Genomic DNA, 16,492 nt, shown 5'->3' on the forward strand with positions numbered 1-16,492 from the left:
ACACGTAACGCGTCAATATGACAATGCATGTTCTTTTATTAACAGTAAATATCGCGTTTATGCGTTTGTGTGCCTGCCGGTGTGCGTGCGTGTGTGTTTAGTGCAGTGTTTCGTAAATACCAGAATATAAAACATTTTTTTCTCAATATATATATATATATACACATAATATATCCGTTATAAAATACATTTAAAATTAAAACATCTGGATAAAATTAGAAACGTGAATCAGGTGAAAGTTGAAATCTCCTAATTATTTCAGACTCCGTGTAGACCGACGTAAAATTCATCTATACAAATATATAATATATCATAGGAATAATAATCAATAAATTAAATATACACAAACGTATCTATGAGAATAAAATAAGAAACGCGAGCCGAGTTGGTAAATCTAATTGTAAGATCCGTTGTTAGACGAGACTAGAGATCGCATGTACATTGTATATAGATAAAGTTAGAATCTAGTTCGCGAAGAATTTTTATATAACAATTAACACAAGCTGCTACGTCAAGTTATTATAACCGACCAATAATTCTCAGTAAGTCGACGAATCCGGGAGTGATTTGGGGTACCTGGAAAACGAAAGTTCACGTCATCGCAGGCATGCGGTGGTTTTGGAGTTGGACGAGGAATTTGGAAAAAATGCTGACCTGTGTCTCCTCGCGATTTCCAATTCCACGGGCCCTTCCCTGACGGCCTTGAAGAGTTCGATGACCTCGCGATGGGTGAAGCCGCGAAGAACCTTGCCGTTCAGGGTGAGAATCTCGTCGCCTGAAACGAGAGGCAAGGCAAGAATGAGTCCGTGTGAAAGGAGGCGAACCGAACCGGGAGAACTGATTAAGAATTCCAGGCCTCGCCGAGCTCGCCGGCTGAATACGGAATGGCGGCCCCTCACCTTGAAGAAGAGACTTGGAGGCGTCGGCCTGGCCCCCGGGAAACACGCGCCTGACGAAGATGCCCATTTCACCTCGGGGGCTGTCTCGTCCCCCGACGACGCTGAAGCCGAGACTCGGACGGCCGAAGCCCTTCTCGAAACGGGCCGCGTGTCTGGTCGGGTACCGATGCGCTTCCAGGATCGTCTCGGGGGCCGAGGAATCCAGGGGAAGGAAGTCCGGCCGTCGACGATGGTCTACCACTCCGGAACCCGACACTGGCACCCGTCGATCCCGATCGTCGCAGAGCGAGATGTTCGACAGCGTCTTCGCGTTCTCGAAGTACTCCGTCTCCCCAGGAAGCAGCGTCGGGACGGAACAGACCTGAGGAACGTTCTCGTCGTACGCCGTCAGCAGCTGTATCTTACTGCCCGTGAACGACGCCAAAAAGTCTTGAACCGCCTGCAGCGACTCCATCGTTCCCAGGTCACGACCTTCCACCTCGACGATCTCGTCTCCCAGTCTCAGTCTTCCGTCTCTGTGAAGAAACGGATTGCTCATGGTCGAGAATTTGTTGAGGCGAAATTTGGAGCCTGTATTTGACCATGCCAAGGTTCGTGTAAGCCTACTTTGAAAGAAACTGAACCTAGAAATTTGAACCTTTCAAGTCATAAAAATTTAAGGACAAAACCTACATCGAACCCCAAACTCCTGCAAACCTAAGTACCAAATCCTACTTTGTATCCGAGTAAACCCTGACAAGTGACAATTGGATTGGACGAGCGGTGCAGGTGAAATCCTGAACACGGTGTAATTGGCGATTTTAAGCGATTGTCTATTCTCCGAGAACCGTACGCGATGTTAACGAGCGAAAGCGGCACTTATCGTTGCGAGGATTCAAGAAGGCGAGTGCTTAAGTGTACATGAACAGTGCCAAGAGTTCGGAGAATTTTTCATTTCTCGAAATTGCACAGCAGTCGTCAAGCTCGGACGATGTGTCGAGATGGAAGTTTCACCTAATATAGCGATACGTCGAAAACCGCTAACCGACTTAACAGAAGCTGTTGCAGTAATGAAGGCGTTTACCGCGAAGAGAGCACACAACCTGACCGATCGTCGAGCACATTCCTTCTTCTCTCTCTCTCTCTATCTATCTCTCTCTTTCTTTCTCTCCGTTCTTTTCCCAAGAAAAGCTTTTACACCGTTCAAGCCCCGGTTTTATCACGCTCTTCAATACGTGTCGTACGCGATCTGAAAGCTGAACGCTCCGCGTGTAGGTACGTACGTATAATTCCGAATGGAAACCGCGTAGCTTCGCGGCTTCGGTACCTGGGACGACTGTCGTTTGAGTAAACTTGAATATCTAATCCAGTCGTTCGGTCTCTAACGAGGAACACAGTTTCACAGGGTACGAGAAGATCCAGTTCTCGACCTTGACACGACCCCGAGAAGTTTCAGGGACTCTTTACAAACGGTACGGAGGAACGAAGGGAATTGAAAAAGCTACGAAAGTGACGCTGACGGGAGGCTGAAGAGTCACTGATCGATGCGGAGAGCCGGTAAGCAAATCAGGGGGTTGACGGCTGCATCCCACTTTCTCTCTCCACGATCCGTGATTTAAGGGAGGGGGGATACAGCTTGGACGGTCTGTTATCGTACCGATTTTTAGGATTTTTTTTTTTTTTTAAAGAAATCCTATGCACGTAGAATAATTTGAGTTTCAGGGCTTTATTATTTATAGTTTCAACAACATTTTAGGATTTTTTCATCGAAATTGATAGCAAAATGGCGGCATGGAGCATATAAGTAGCTAACGACTACGTTTTCAATCCGGTGGCGCAGATTCCTCGGCCAATTTTTATCCGATCGGCACGAAATTTTGACAAAATCATTAAAACTTGTTTATCGGTTCGTTGAATTTCAATTCTAAAATTATTTTGTACAAATTTTTTCAACAATTTTTTGTCTCATGATAAAATATTTTGCTCGTAATTGTATATATTAGAGATTTTTTTTTCAACATTTTGGCTACGAGCTCGAATTCGAAAAAATGTTTTCAATTCGAACATTTTTTTCCACCTTTCACAAGTTGGACAGTAATGTCAAAGCGATGTGCTACCGCAAGAGCCCTCGAGCTTGAAGTCGTTCGCTGCTTATACGCGCCATTTCGCCATTTTGCGGCTAATTTGAACGAAAGAATTCTAAAATGTCCTTGAAACTGTAAATAACAAAGCCGTCAAACTCAAATTGCTTCAAGTGCTTTCGTTTCCTTGAAAAAAAAGCTTATAAAAATAGGTATAATTTTAGACCGTCCAAGCTGTAACCCCCCTCGTTCCCCTTGAGACGTTGCAACCATATACCTGTGGGCAATTCCTTTGTCCTCGAGTTCGACGACGACGTAACGAAGTCGGTCGGACCTCTGCCGAGCGAGTCTGATGCCGAGAGTCTTGTTGGGATCGTTCTTGACCAGGTCGACCATCCGACATCGACGCTGACGCCGGACTCGCTCGACGACGTTGCCACCCTGAACAATGTCGGCGAGGAACCTGGTCTTCTCCCGCTGGAGTCTCGCCCTGTGCGGCGACGCGACGACAAGGCCCTCCGTCTCGGAAACCGGGATCTGATTTATGCTGGGTAGGATGCGGCCGGAGGTCGTTTGGTGCCAGCGCAGTCCGTCGAGTCCGCTCTCCGGGCGGTCCGGGTACTCGCTCGGCGTCGAACTCCGCGTCGGCTTCTCCATCTCCGAGTCGACGACGCTGCTCGTGTCCGAGCTGTCGGCGCGGTTGAGGCTCAGCGCCTCGGCCTCCGATGCCGCGGCCGATTCACCTCGGGGCCCGTCGCTGTCGTATCCGGACTCGTTGGAGCTGACGTAGTGCGAGGAGAGGCGCTGCTCGGCGCTGGGCGCCGAATTTCGACGCTGAGACCGGAGCGTCGGCGCCGTTTCCGGGTCGGCGAGGTCGACGTGTTCCGTCTGCTGATCGTAGCCGGGGCTCCGGTACTCGGAGTAGGAATTGCGCCCCCCCGTTCTGAGGTAGGAAGCCGCCGTTCCTCCCGGGCGTGATCGGCGTCGACCCAGCGTCGTCGTCTCGACGGCGTCGTCGGTTCTGATAAGCGATGGAAAATGCTCCTCGGACACGGTTTTGAACAGTCGATCCGATTCCGGTCGATGAGAGACGGCGGAAGGAACGGCGTGACGTTCCTCGGGTAGAACGGAGAGCTTGGACCTGAGGAAGGCGTACGGAAAGCTGCTCTTCTTTCCCAGCTCCTTCGATTCCTTGCCGCAGTTCGGCTCGCGGAAATCGCAGCTTACCGATTTCCTCGCGAGATTAACGTCGGCGTTTCCATCCGCGTAATAGTCGCACGAGTAGAACGTCGTCCCGGGGTTCGGACTCTCCTGGACGCGTTCTCCCGGTTCGAAAACATCGTCGAGCAGCTGACCGGCCAGATTGTCGCAGGACACGGTCTTTCCGCCCTCCTTCCCGCCGATCCTGAGGTCGATTCCCTCCGAGGGGTCGTCGCCCTTGACGTAGGTCAGGGTCGTGTTCAGCTGGCTGGTACTGCAGCTTCTGAAGAGCGGTGCCTGGGGGTCCTTCTCCGGGGACCGAGTCGAGCGCAGGGCCTGAATCCCGTTCGACTTCCGGTTGCTCTGGGTCTGCTCGTCGGCGACGCTTTGCAGCGACCTGCGGTTGCTCTTGGCGGAGTTGAGCATCCCCGTAGACCCCATCCTGATGAAGAACGACTTGAACGGCGATGCGGACCGCTGCGGGGGGCTGAAGAGCCGCGTTTTTTCACCCGGGACTTCCGGCACCCCAACGGGGGACTCGCGGCAGCTGACCCTCCGGAAGGAGTCTATCTTCTTGCTCATCCTCCGGCCCCAGACGCCGAGTCCTGAAACGAAACGAACCGCGATTAGCGGGCCTCGTCGATCAGAAAACCACGGAGGCGAAAAAGGCTAAAAAGGTTGCGGAACGCGACGACATATGGTAGCCAGGAAAGACGCCGAGTCGACGAATAAGAAGCGGACGAGCGGACGGCACCTGGTTCCGCGTATTTTGGGACTAGTTTTTAGAGATGTCAACCCGACCGGCATACCTACGCCCAGTTAACGGCACCCGGTGCGTGCGGCGAGGGGCGGAAGGCGGAAGCGCGGAAAGGAGGGGGATGAGCCGGGACCGAAACGCCTCGGTTTCGAGAAAGGACCCAGGAACGGACCGAACGAAGAGGATCTCGTCGAGCCTCGAGGTCCCGCCGACGCTAACCAGCCACGGAAAAGGTGCGATCTTTCGGAATTAGCGCCGGTGTTCGAACGAGCCGCGATCCGGGCGGGATATTTTTAAAACGGACGACGAAGAATGCAATTCTGCACAACGGCGCAAAACACCGCTGCCTCGACCCCGTACCGAGGACACGGAAGTCGTCAGAGCGCGCAACCGTGTCCACTTAGACTCGCCACGCGACATTATCAATTCTTACCTCGGATTGCGAGAGGCTAACTACATCACGGATCGTGCTCGGCAGCAGCGCGGAGTCTGCGGAATCGACGCGCTTCACGATCGCAGGCGAATTTCGTATTCCAACTACATTCTGAACGGAGCCTGGATTCCGCGTATTCGAGAGGACCGGAGCGTCGTTGAAAAAATTGTACGACAAGGTTTCTTCATTTTTTGGTGGGGTTTTTTGACACCAGCTTACCGTTCAGCCGAACGGGATGTTTTTGGCGAATGTTAGGTTTTCGAGTTTGCTGAATCCAAAAATTACTTACATTTTCATCCGTGACGGACAGTATTTTTGCAAAATACAAGATACTTGTATAAAAAAGGCATGACAACGATGAAAAAACTACCATTTCATCATGACGAACTGAACAATATTTCTTATAAAATTAAAAAAACAATTTCTTCGTGAAATGCACTCGACATTCCGCGTTTGTTCTTTTTGCCTATGAAACCTTTTCTTCTTCTCTTTCGTACTTCTTCGATCACGTTTCCGCTTTCCATTTTCCGTTTCCCTGTTTGTATTATATATATATTACCGCGGAGACCGGATTCTACAATAAAAATGAAATCTTTCCAATTGTGGTACTGAACTTCTTTTCGAAGAAAGTATCAATTTATTTACCGTTTCGTGCGTAGTGTGGCGTGAAAAAGAAAATGTTATCTTCGGTTGCATTTGCGCGACAAAAAAAATAAATAAATAAATATCAGCCGTAAAAATCAAACACCTTTCCGCACGGTACTCGGACCGTACAGTTTAAAGGGGCACGTTCTATACCGCGAGGATATCTTTTCTTGCAGCGACTTAGGAGGGGGAAGCGACACGCGCGTTGTTGGAACGGCCTTCTTGAGCTAACGTTTGAAAGTTAATAGCTTCCGTTCTTGTGTACAGCTCCTAACGGCAGGTGTTATGGACCGGATTGTAGAAAGGTAGATAGGTACCTGTAATTGGGTCTTTTTCTTCCGTTTCGTCGCCCCTTTTATTTTCGTCTTACTCGCGCGCCCCCCCCCCCCCCCCCCCCCAATCTCCTCGAAGTTTCCATAGACCGTCCCCAGTCGGCTAATGGGATGTCCGAGCACTCGGTCAATTTAGTGCTGCCGAGCCGGCTAGACGCTAATGGCGCGATTCCAATATTTACGGCTAGCCTTTCTCAATTAAAAAGGAAAACAGGGATACGCGGCCGAGAAAACTTATTTAGTATTTTAATTAAATATTTCCCACAGGTGCGTCGCGCATCGCGTGGCCGCGCATTCCTCGATCGTTCGATTATTCCTAGATCACTCGAGATCGTTGCGCAATCCGATCCGTAACAACTCGGTCTCGTCGGCTCCGGAGCCTCGTCGAGCCCTGGAACCAGTTGCAGGAACCATCAAACGCGGCGAAACTCGGTTATAAAATCAACCTGCAGCGACAGCTAATCTCGCCTCGAGGTCTCACACGCCTCGCGACTTATCTGTATTTTATATGTACATAGAACTCGGGACTCTTCGTGGCGTATAAATCATTTTGTCACCTTGGCTCTTTTTTACTGCACCGAATATACACACGTCCGCGGTACCAAATCCCTGCAGCCCGTCACACGTGAACTGGTATTTCAATCCTGATAAAAAGATTCAAAAAAATAGGACTACAACGAGTCGCTTTATCTTATACCAGGTATAATTCTTTCTTCCCTGACAACAGCTTCGCCGGTTTCACAACCTCTCGCCTAGCTTCGAAACGACGAGAATTAGGGTGACGTGTGCAGGTTACAGAGTCGAGGCGGTAATTGTAGCACGTACGAAACAGGCTATACCCGAGCGAGGGGTTCATTTCTCGTCGATTTCATGCACATCTGATTTCAATATTACAAAGATTTCAGGGATTTCAAGAGATTCCAAAGGATTTATCAAGAGAATTTAAATTCTTTCAGAAGACTTTGAAAAACTTCGAGAAATTTCAGAAGATTTCATGAGATTTGAAAAATGACAAGAGATTACAGAAAATTTCAAACGTTTCAAGGTATTTGACAACATTTCCGGAAAAGTGTGCGGCATATTCCAGGAGTGATCAACCCCTCGTACTCAAGCTATACCAGCAGGATATTTTCCGAAAGTGATACACACGAAGCAGGAAGAGAAAGAAGACACGGACGTGAAATAACAGTCCGCAAGTTCTTGGTCGTCGTCACGATCACCGTAATCAAGAGACTGTCAAACGGCGATTAAACACCGGTTGTAGCTGATGAAAAAGAAAAAAAAAAAAAAAAAACCTTACGGAAAACACACACGCAACGATCGGGTACCAGGTATATTACACACGGCTGATGCGAGAGATACTCGATCTGCGGTACCTTTTTGTTTTTCCGGCTCGTGTTCCACGATGTAGGCCGGGACCGCGGTGACCATCTGATAGTCGGTCTCGGTACTGACCCGGGTGATGCGGCCCGATTGGTGGTCGGGCTCGTCCTGTCCATCCTGGTAGTTGTCCAGCGGTTGGACGTTGAGGTTCAGAGGCTGGTCGCCGCAGCTTCTTCTCGCCTGTTTCGCTCTCGGCGCCCTCGCGCCACCTCCGACGCTCTGGGTCTCCTCCGGGAACGGCGGGGATCCGACCGACGGCGACGGGGGTGGCGTACAGAAGGACGAGGACTCCTTCGGCGGCCTGGGTTCGCCACCGACCCCCTCGACGCTGTGCCGCTTAGACTTGGCCAGTCGCTTGAACATCGCAGCACCCTGGAATCGAAAAACGTTTGTTTGTTCGTTGGTTTGTTTTTTTAACGGTCGATGACGTCCGGAAATTCGAGTAACTCTCGCGCGGCGCGGTTGCAAATGGACATCTTCGAGCGAAATCGATCTCTCTCTCCTGCGGCTGCGGAAAACGAGTTTTTTACACGATTTAATACTCCGTAGAGTCAACCCCCAATTGGTCATTCTGAGTGAATTTTTTTGTTACCTCAACTTCAATTGCCGATGTTTTACAATAATTAGACAGTCAATTTTGGTTGGGAAAACTGAGAGACCTTTTTCTGCGATCCTTAAACAGTACCTGGATCTTATTTTTCTTAAAGATTTTTAAAAATCATCGTTGCAGAAGGACGTCATTTTTTTTTTTTTGAAATTGGGGTGAATTTCACCCTGCGCAGCTGCGTGACCTTTACGCGATTCCACCAAGTTGTGACAAATTGGAGGTAAATTGCAAAGAGTAAAGGCCAGCTGGGCGACTGGCAAAGGAGAGGCTTGAAAAGCGCGACGAACGCGTGCGCCGCAAGGACGAAACAAGACTCGATCTCTCGTTGTTGAGCGGCATAATACACGGTGCAATTATGCGGCGGCGATACACCTGTTGCCAATCGATTGCGCAACGCTCCGGAGTCGGACCGGCGGCAAAGAATTCCGTACTTTCACCGGGTGATCGGCGGGGGACCTTCGGGGCGTCGGTCCTAAAGGCGGGCTAAGGGCGTCATTATCGGGGAGGATCGATGACGCTCGGCGAGGAAGATATCGGAGAGAATCGCTCTCTCGTATACTCGGGGGACTTGGCACGGCGACAAGTCGCGTGCCTTTTGGTAACGCGCCGGAGGAACTCTCGACTAGCCGCAAATAGCGATCCGGGGGTAAAGACTCCTGGTTATAGATAGCTCGCGCTCTCTTGTATGGCCGAGTTCTGCGGGCCGATGCTGACTAGCGCTCTGCAGAATGCGAAACGGGCCCCCAAGACACCCACCCCCCCTCTGCAACCAGACGCGTCTCTCTAACCAACCGCGCCTGTAGAACCGCGAAGAGCGACGATGATGACCGGCGGCCGACGCGGCTCGCCTTAACCCAAATAAATTGAGAAACAAGAAACGAGACAACCAACCGGCTTCTGGGATACACTACTGTGTTCGAGATACCAGGAGATGATAACTTACAGCGTTGCCTGCAGTTTCGAATCGACTCGATCCTAGTGTGTGCTAACGGAAGTAGTCGATTAACTTTTTGCTAACTGGAGAAGGAGGGGAAGAAGAGGAGGAGGAGGAGGAGGAGGAGGAGAATTAGAGGCGGAGTGCGGACCTCGTCGTACAAACAGAGCGGACCTTGTTCCATGATGCGTCTTGGAATCGTAACCGCGGCTTGTACTTGCACGTCTCGAGAATGAGAAGCGTATGCAGATAATACGGTGTAATTGTAACCAATCGCGAGTCACCTCGGACGAGGTCGACGTTTTGTTTCTCTCTTGCGTCGCCAATCGACGTACTAAACGCGGTGACTAACTTTTAGTGATTTTTCGAGCTAATTCGCCAACGAGGCAACTGCTTAACTAATTCGAACCCTCGAGTGAATATGCAAGCGTGATTCGGAGGATCGCTCGAACGATAATTAGTGGCAGGGTTTCGGTGAAATTAGCAAAGTGAACGTAAGTGAAGAGCCATTGTCGAGAACCTTAGCGAAGCTCTCCATTAGCGTCGGTCAATCGATCGTTGATCCTTATAACAATATAATTGACGGCGAGGACGATGGCGTGTTTAACCGGGGAAGGTCACGGGGTTAACGTTCCTCTGTCAACACCCGTTTCAGAGTTAATAATACCCACGTGTGTCTGCCAAGCCTGCACTCCCCGAGCTCACGAATAGCTCGCTAGGTATACGACACAGAGGCCGGAGTGGAGGCCTCGGGCACTCACACGAAGGAGAATTTCCGCTTTTCACAAGCCCTAGTCCTCGTCGAAGTGGAGACTACCTGTTGCACGTCGCGTCGCGGAGTCGACGTGTGGATAAGTCGAGTCGGGGTCAGAGGGCAGGCGGCACGCGTCGCGACGCTCCGCGATGGCGGGTCGAATTCGAGCGGAATATGAAGGAGGAAGAGGAAAGGAGAAGGAGAGATGGAGAGATAGAGAGAGATAGAGAGAGAGAGAGAGAGAAAGAGAAAAAAGGAGAAGGCTAGGCGTCGATTCGGGAGTGAGGACGCCGAGGAGCCACGGCTGGGCTGAATTTGCATCGGAAAGCCTCTCACGTTCGGAGAGGATAAGGCGAGGGAGCCTTCGAGAGGAGACGAAGAAGACGAGGCGCAGGGCGGCCTTTGTACGCCTCTTGCCTTAGAATTCGTTCTTTTGCCCTCACACCGACTCCCACGATCAACTACACCCAAAGACCTTAGCACTACTCGACTGCATTCCGAAGGGTTCGCCGCTTCCTGCACGCGTCCTCCAGGCAGCCTTGTCCCCCGCTGACTCCCGCTCCTGCATCGAGAACCGACTATCGGAAATTTTAATTACCATTTGTACGATGCGGGACATTCGTTGAATGAATATTATCACCGTCCGTCGTCGCGCCGCCGAGTCATTCGAGGTTCAAGTACCCTTCGGACGGACGTCGTCTCTACTATTATACTTATACCTCGAAAACTGAGTGTCTCAGACTCGGAGGAAAACGCACGTGTCGTCCCAGTACTCGGTCGTATTATCGTTCTGGGACTCGAACTCACGAAATCGTCTGTCTCGAACCGAAAGAGCCTTCGGTGCTGGCCAAACGCCGTTCGAACCCTGTAACGGTGCTCCGTAAGTACTGCCGAGTCCTGGTTCAAACGTTGTTTGGATGTCGGTCGAAGCTCGACGAGATTTTCACACGAAACGGAGAGACGCGCTCGATGACCAGCGAAAACGAGACCTTTTCCGCTTAGACCTGCGTTGTTCCAACGTCGAAAATCGAACAGCACAGTGGCCTCGCGGTCAGCGCGTGTTACTAGCAGCGTAGTACCGCATGACGGAATTAGTATTCCGTTGTCATGTCGCAGAGCGTACGACGCACTCGGTCGCACCTCAGGACGAGGAGAATGCAACGGCAATAGTGGCGATGAAAGCCTGTTGTGGTTGTATTACAGAGGTATACAAGGAGGTGGGCAGGTATTACGGGTATTACTGGGACATGGTCGTGCCACAAGCCGGGATGAGGGGAGACGGTGCCTGTTTTCCTCCCTTTGTGCTCCTCCCGAAATCGACGACCCTGGCTGGTTCACGAGTCGAAATTTAAAGCCTACATTTCACCCTACCAAGGTTCGTATATATCTACTATGAAGAAAACCGAACCTAGAAAATTAAAGTACCGAGCCCTACTTTGACGCTCTCGGTAAACCGTTCACCCTATTTTCATCGCTGTTCGATCTACGGCTCCTCCATTGGACCTGTGACTCCTCATATACATATAGGTATATTATTACAGCGACATTCGAGTGTTCACGATTAATAATCCGAGGGCTGTTTCGACATAATTTTGACGAGTTTCAATGACCTTTTGACTAATCGAATATACAGAAAATATGATTAAACGCGTGTGATCAATCGGAATCGTTCAATCTTTATCAGCGGGTTAGGATCTTGAGCGTTGACGGAGGGTTTCAAGCCGGTAGGCTTAACTCGGTAAATCGATAAATTTTTGACAATTTTACCGTCAAATTAAGGCCTGACGTTGCATCGAAGTAGAACCGAGTTTACTATCTTGAAGCCCTACGTAGGAGCTCCTCTAAAGTAGGAGCTAAATTTCGACTCGGGTTCGTTGACGAAGAAAGGGACGCGGTTAGCGAGAGAGGCGATCAGTCAGCCGGCCGCGGATCCCGTGAATGCATAATGGTGAATCATATCTTTTGAGAGGAGTAGAAGAGAAGAAGAAGAAACTAGATCATTAAGCCACGCAACCTTGGGTTTCTTGCCAAGTTCAGTGCACTCCGGCATCGACACGGTGTTCAGGTCCCCGCACACACGTACATGCGACGACCTCCGCAGCTTCTGACTCCGCGTTACTCCGAGTCCCTCCGCACCTCCTCCTCCACCTTACCCCCCTTTCCCGTTCTCCGGAGAGGTGGCTCGCTACCATCTAGGCATATCCTAGTTTTTGTCTAGCCGTTGGCTGGCTTCTTCGACGGACTAGTCTCAGGTAGCCCTCGAGCTCTGCTGCAGCTACCGCTTCTACTTACTCCCGTCAATCCACCGGGGCAATACAGAAACGCTCGGATCGAACCATCTACGGCGACCGCAGGATCCTCGTCCTCCCCCCTGTTGCCGCCCATCCCGTTCCCTCGACACGACGCGATCTTATTTTCTTTATTACGCGATGTCGTGGCGACGATGAGAGGCGAATGTCTGTTCACCCTGTAGCCGATGAAAAGGGAGATCACAAATGTCCGAACCGATTCCCGTCGTTTCGAAGGTAATTCGTTCCGTCGTCAACATTTTTCGGAACTGCCGATCCTTTTCCAACTTTCGCGTCCTTTTCTGGACGACTCGGTACTGTTCGGACCCCGCTAGGTCCCCGCGATAATAAAGGGGGAAACGTCGATCCTCGATATCCTGAAGCGTTGAAAAAAACTCGTTTCGAGATCGCGCGTGACTCGGTCGCATGATAAACTTTTACGAGTCCAGCGGAGGGGCGGGGGGGTCGCGGGGTCCGGGGCCCGACTCTTGCGGTTCACGCGGCCCGTGTGCAATACCCCCGTCTGCGTGTCAGGATGGTCAAGTTTTCGAACCACGACGACTGTCAGCCCACGTTGAGCATAGTCCTGCAGCGTCCTTCGACCCGGTTGACCAGTCTCGGTACCCTTCTGTCGCTCAACATCCGATACCTACACCTCCTTCTCGGATACCCGCCTCGCCACGGCTCGGCAGACATCCTTTTCCTCCTGCCCGAGCCTTGTTTAGCCGACGATGTGTCGCACCATCGGATCGCAGGACGAAATCACGAGAAAATTCAATATCCTAGACGATCGTTGAGTAACGAATTTACGCTCTTCTCTAATGCTTTTCGGATCTTGGATTCCTCGTAGAAAGAATTTCGATTTTTTAACGGAAATAAGAATCGGATTGGAACGGGACAAAGGCAGGCGATTGACACACCTGATTAGAGTTGGTGATTTTTTAACTTTATTTTTTTTTTAAGGTGCCACTCGAAAAATTTGTGACAAAGACTGAAAAAAAAACCTTACGGACTTATATATATATGTATTAGTTTATTTGTTTCTACTTTTGTGATACTGCTATTTCGGCAATAAAAACTGTTAACCAAATTGCTCCGAGATGATTAATCTTTCGGGTAAAAGACGAGGACAGCCAACTGCGGAATTGTTGGGCGCAGTTTTGCTGTTGATTGGTCAACGATTAATTGAACCACGATTCAAAAAAAAAATAAAAATAAGCTAATACATTACAAGCCCGTAAGGTATACACATAAAAATAAATAAAAATACTTCAGTAATTGGTTCTAGATATTTTCCTATCTTCTTCAGGTTTGACGACAATTTTTTTCAGTATTCGTGACAAATGTTTCGACTGGTGCGTTGAAAAAAGAAATAAATAAAAAAACACCGTTAAAAAATGAGCCACGTTACACCTGCTGCGAGAGGCGTTACAGAGCCGGGCACGAAACAACGTATTGTTTTAGGATTGCGGAGCGGCCGGATAGACGAGCCTAATAGGTTGAAGACACGCTCCATGGAACGCTGAATCTTCGGTGGACCGGATCGCCTGTAGTACTAGACGGTATCGGTGTAAAACTGCGGGGTACTATCGGTACCTACCTCCAGGGTAACGACTGCTCGCCGTCTACCTTGGGAGGCTCGAGAAGCGCTGAGAGGCGCCCGTCGGGTCACGGTCCGAGTGAATTTTAATTGCGACAATATACTTGCAGCCTCCGCGAGGAGGATATAAGGTGCCATTTCGGTCTCCCGTGTCCGACGGAATCGTCGCGAAATACTTTCGACGACGTGGAATTTGCCTCGATGACAATTCCGAGAGAGGATCTGCAAGCAGAGGCGGCGGCGGGGAATTAATACCACGGAAAAAGAGTCGGAGGCGACGTTTTTCGGAGAGTGAAAAAGAACTCAAGGTGGCTCATCCGCGTTTTACGGATTTTACGCCTACCTGCGACGGTAATTTTGATTAAAGCGAGGCCTGTGCGTTGCACCTGCCTCCTTCACATCCGTCGCGATTTCGATTAATTTTAATTAGAAACGCTCTGAACGACGGTTGCTCGAATTATTTCGTTGTAGCTGCAGGAATTCGCGGCGATGCGACGAGCCCGTTTCTGCCCCTCGTGATTTTTATCCCTTCGCTTCGCTTCATCGGCCAGGGTTTGAGACTCGTCGCGAGAATAGCAGAGCGAGATACGTCTGCGAAGTATCGGTGGAGTTGTCAAGCCTCCGGAGATTCGGAAGAAGCGATCTTTGCGTTGGACTTCAGTGCGATATCAGACCCTGATTTGACGATAAAAATGTTCGAAATTTACCGAAATGCCAAGCTTAGGCTCGCTTGAAACCCCCCTTCAAACGCTCAAAATCCTAACCAGCTGATTAAATGTTCATCGATTCCGATTGATTATGGTGGAAACACCAAAAATACGATTAAAACGTGAGGGATCAAATTAAAATCCCAATAAATAAGAATTAGGATTACAGACGCGTTTCATCGTATTTTCTGTATATTCGATCAGTTGAAAGGGTTTTTGTATTCGCGAGAACGTTGAATGAATACAGTTGAAACGCGATACTTAATTTTCAAATGTTATCGAAACTCGTCAAAATTATGTCGAAATAGCCCTCGGATTATTAATCGTGAACACTCGAATGTCGCCGTAATAATATACCTATATGTATATGAGGAGTTACAGGTCCAACGGAGGAGCCGTAGATCGAATAGCGTGAAAATGGGTTGAATCGTCTACCGAGAGCGTCAAATTACGATTTGTTACTTTAATTTTTAAAAATCTTTGGTTCGACGTAGGATTTCTGGGTTCACGTTCCTTCAAAATAGGTTTACACGAGTCTCGGTAGGCGCTAAATTTCGACTCGGGACGGTTCTCCGCCTGCTACGGAGCCTCGACTTCAAAGAGAGAGAGAGAGAGAGAGAGAGATAAGCCAAGGTAGGTATAGCGGGCATAATAATTGTAGCGACGAATGCTCGACCCATTAGCCGTCCGATCCGGCTACCTGCCTATTAATTTCCGAATGAAAGAAGGAGGAGAACTGCCGCTGGTGCTTCTGCTGGTACACCGTGCGTCGCGCGGAGGCGAGAGATGGCATTATCATATGCAGCTATGCAGTCAGACACGCCGCTTGATTATTTTGTACGATGCAAGGCCATCCTCTAGGTATGCTTCTTCAAACCTCGGGCTCTCCTCGCTCGCCTCGAGATCTCCTCGCAGGCCGAGGGTAAATACGCGACGGACTCGCGTCTAGTACTTGTGCTCGACAAAAAAAAATTAAATAAATAAATAAAAAAAAAACATAAAAAATATACGAAAAATTCACCGTAGGGGTTCGCCATCGAGAGTCCGTGCCGATGGACGTGTGCGAGAAATGAACGTTAAAGTATCGCACAAAAGCCAGGGTCAGTCGGGGTCACCCAATGCGATTTGGTTTATGACCCAGGAACACCTCCTCTCCCTCCCCCTCCCCCCCCCCCCCCCCACCCGCTCTTCGCCCTCTCCATATTATTGTACTTTGCGAATGATTTACGGCCGGGACCTGTTTATTTTTTAAATTCTTTCATTTCTCTCCGCGTTACGTTTTTTTCTTTTTTTTTTACTCTCTACTATTTTGTTTTCCCGTTTTTCTTCCCCCCTCCCGCAACTTTTTCGCATCTCCTCGCAACTCTTCCACACGCGCGGTACCCTGTAACCACCGACGTACACCGCGGCAGAGAGTAGAATCGCATTCGAATTCGAATCGAGTCAACGTTCCGGCATTCGATCGTCCGACAACACACGCAGCGACGACGACAACAATGCGAAGAACGCGAGAACGCGGGATTACAACTTACCGATACTTGCCTAGTTCGTCACCATCACCAATGACGACGGGTGGCTTTGTTTTCCTCTGTTGTTACACTCGCGGTACAACGACTAATCGTCCAACCGGTCGTTTGGTGCAAACAAAGTTGTCCGCGCTCGATCGGCGGGACGTACGTAGTTCTCGTCACACGCGGCGCGAACTTTGACCCCTCGGGGGTTGGTCTCCTCGTTAACGGGATTAAAGGCACACAACAAACTGAGGCTCGCGCACGCGGGTATATGTCGCGATTAGTTTAGGTAGAAGCGGGAGGAAAAGGCGAGTGTGTGAAGGAGAAAACGAGCGGCAGGGAACCCGTGCGACCTCGATCAATGCCGTGCGCAGACCAGCGC

At 49.9% G+C, this 16,492-nt stretch overlaps 1 protein-coding gene across 2 annotated transcripts; it reads right to left on the bottom strand.

Annotated features, from left to right (window-relative positions):
• Positions 1-18: 18 nt before the first annotated feature.
• Positions 19-16,492, bottom strand: LOC124309092 (uncharacterized). 2 transcript variants are annotated; one of them, XM_046772350.1, is made up of 6 exons: positions 16,142-16,492; positions 7,703-8,081; positions 3,237-4,764; positions 900-1,414; positions 655-775; positions 19-576 (listed from the first exon to the last, which is right to left on the bottom strand). In XM_046772350.1, exons 2-6 carry the CDS (start codon positions 8,070-8,072, stop codon positions 540-542), a joined length of 2,571 nt encoding a protein of 856 aa, XP_046628306.1. In that variant the 5' UTR covers positions 8,073-8,081; positions 16,142-16,492; the 3' UTR covers positions 19-539. The 2 variants fall into 2 exon arrangements, with proteins under 2 accessions (XP_046628306.1, XP_046628305.1); XM_046772349.1 differs by having other exon boundaries at positions 16,132-16,492.

This window comes from Neodiprion virginianus, chromosome 7 (genome assembly GCF_021901495.1).
Source record: "Neodiprion virginianus isolate iyNeoVirg1 chromosome 7, iyNeoVirg1.1, whole genome shotgun sequence".
Lineage (NCBI taxonomy): Eukaryota > Metazoa > Arthropoda > Insecta > Hymenoptera > Diprionidae > Neodiprion > Neodiprion virginianus.

Coding starts and splice junctions, on each gene's coding strand:
- LOC124309092 (XM_046772350.1), bottom strand. CDS start 8,072: ATGTTCAAGCGACTGGCCAAGTCTAAGCGGCACAGCGTCGAGGGGGTC. Junction 776..899: donor CTCCAAGTCTCTTCTTCAAG/GTGAGGGGCCGC, acceptor CTCTCGTTTCAG/GCGACGAGATTCTCACCCTG. Junction 577..654: donor GAAATCGCGAGGAGACACAG/GTCAGCATTTTT, acceptor TTCGTTTTCCAG/GTACCCCAAATCACTCCCGG.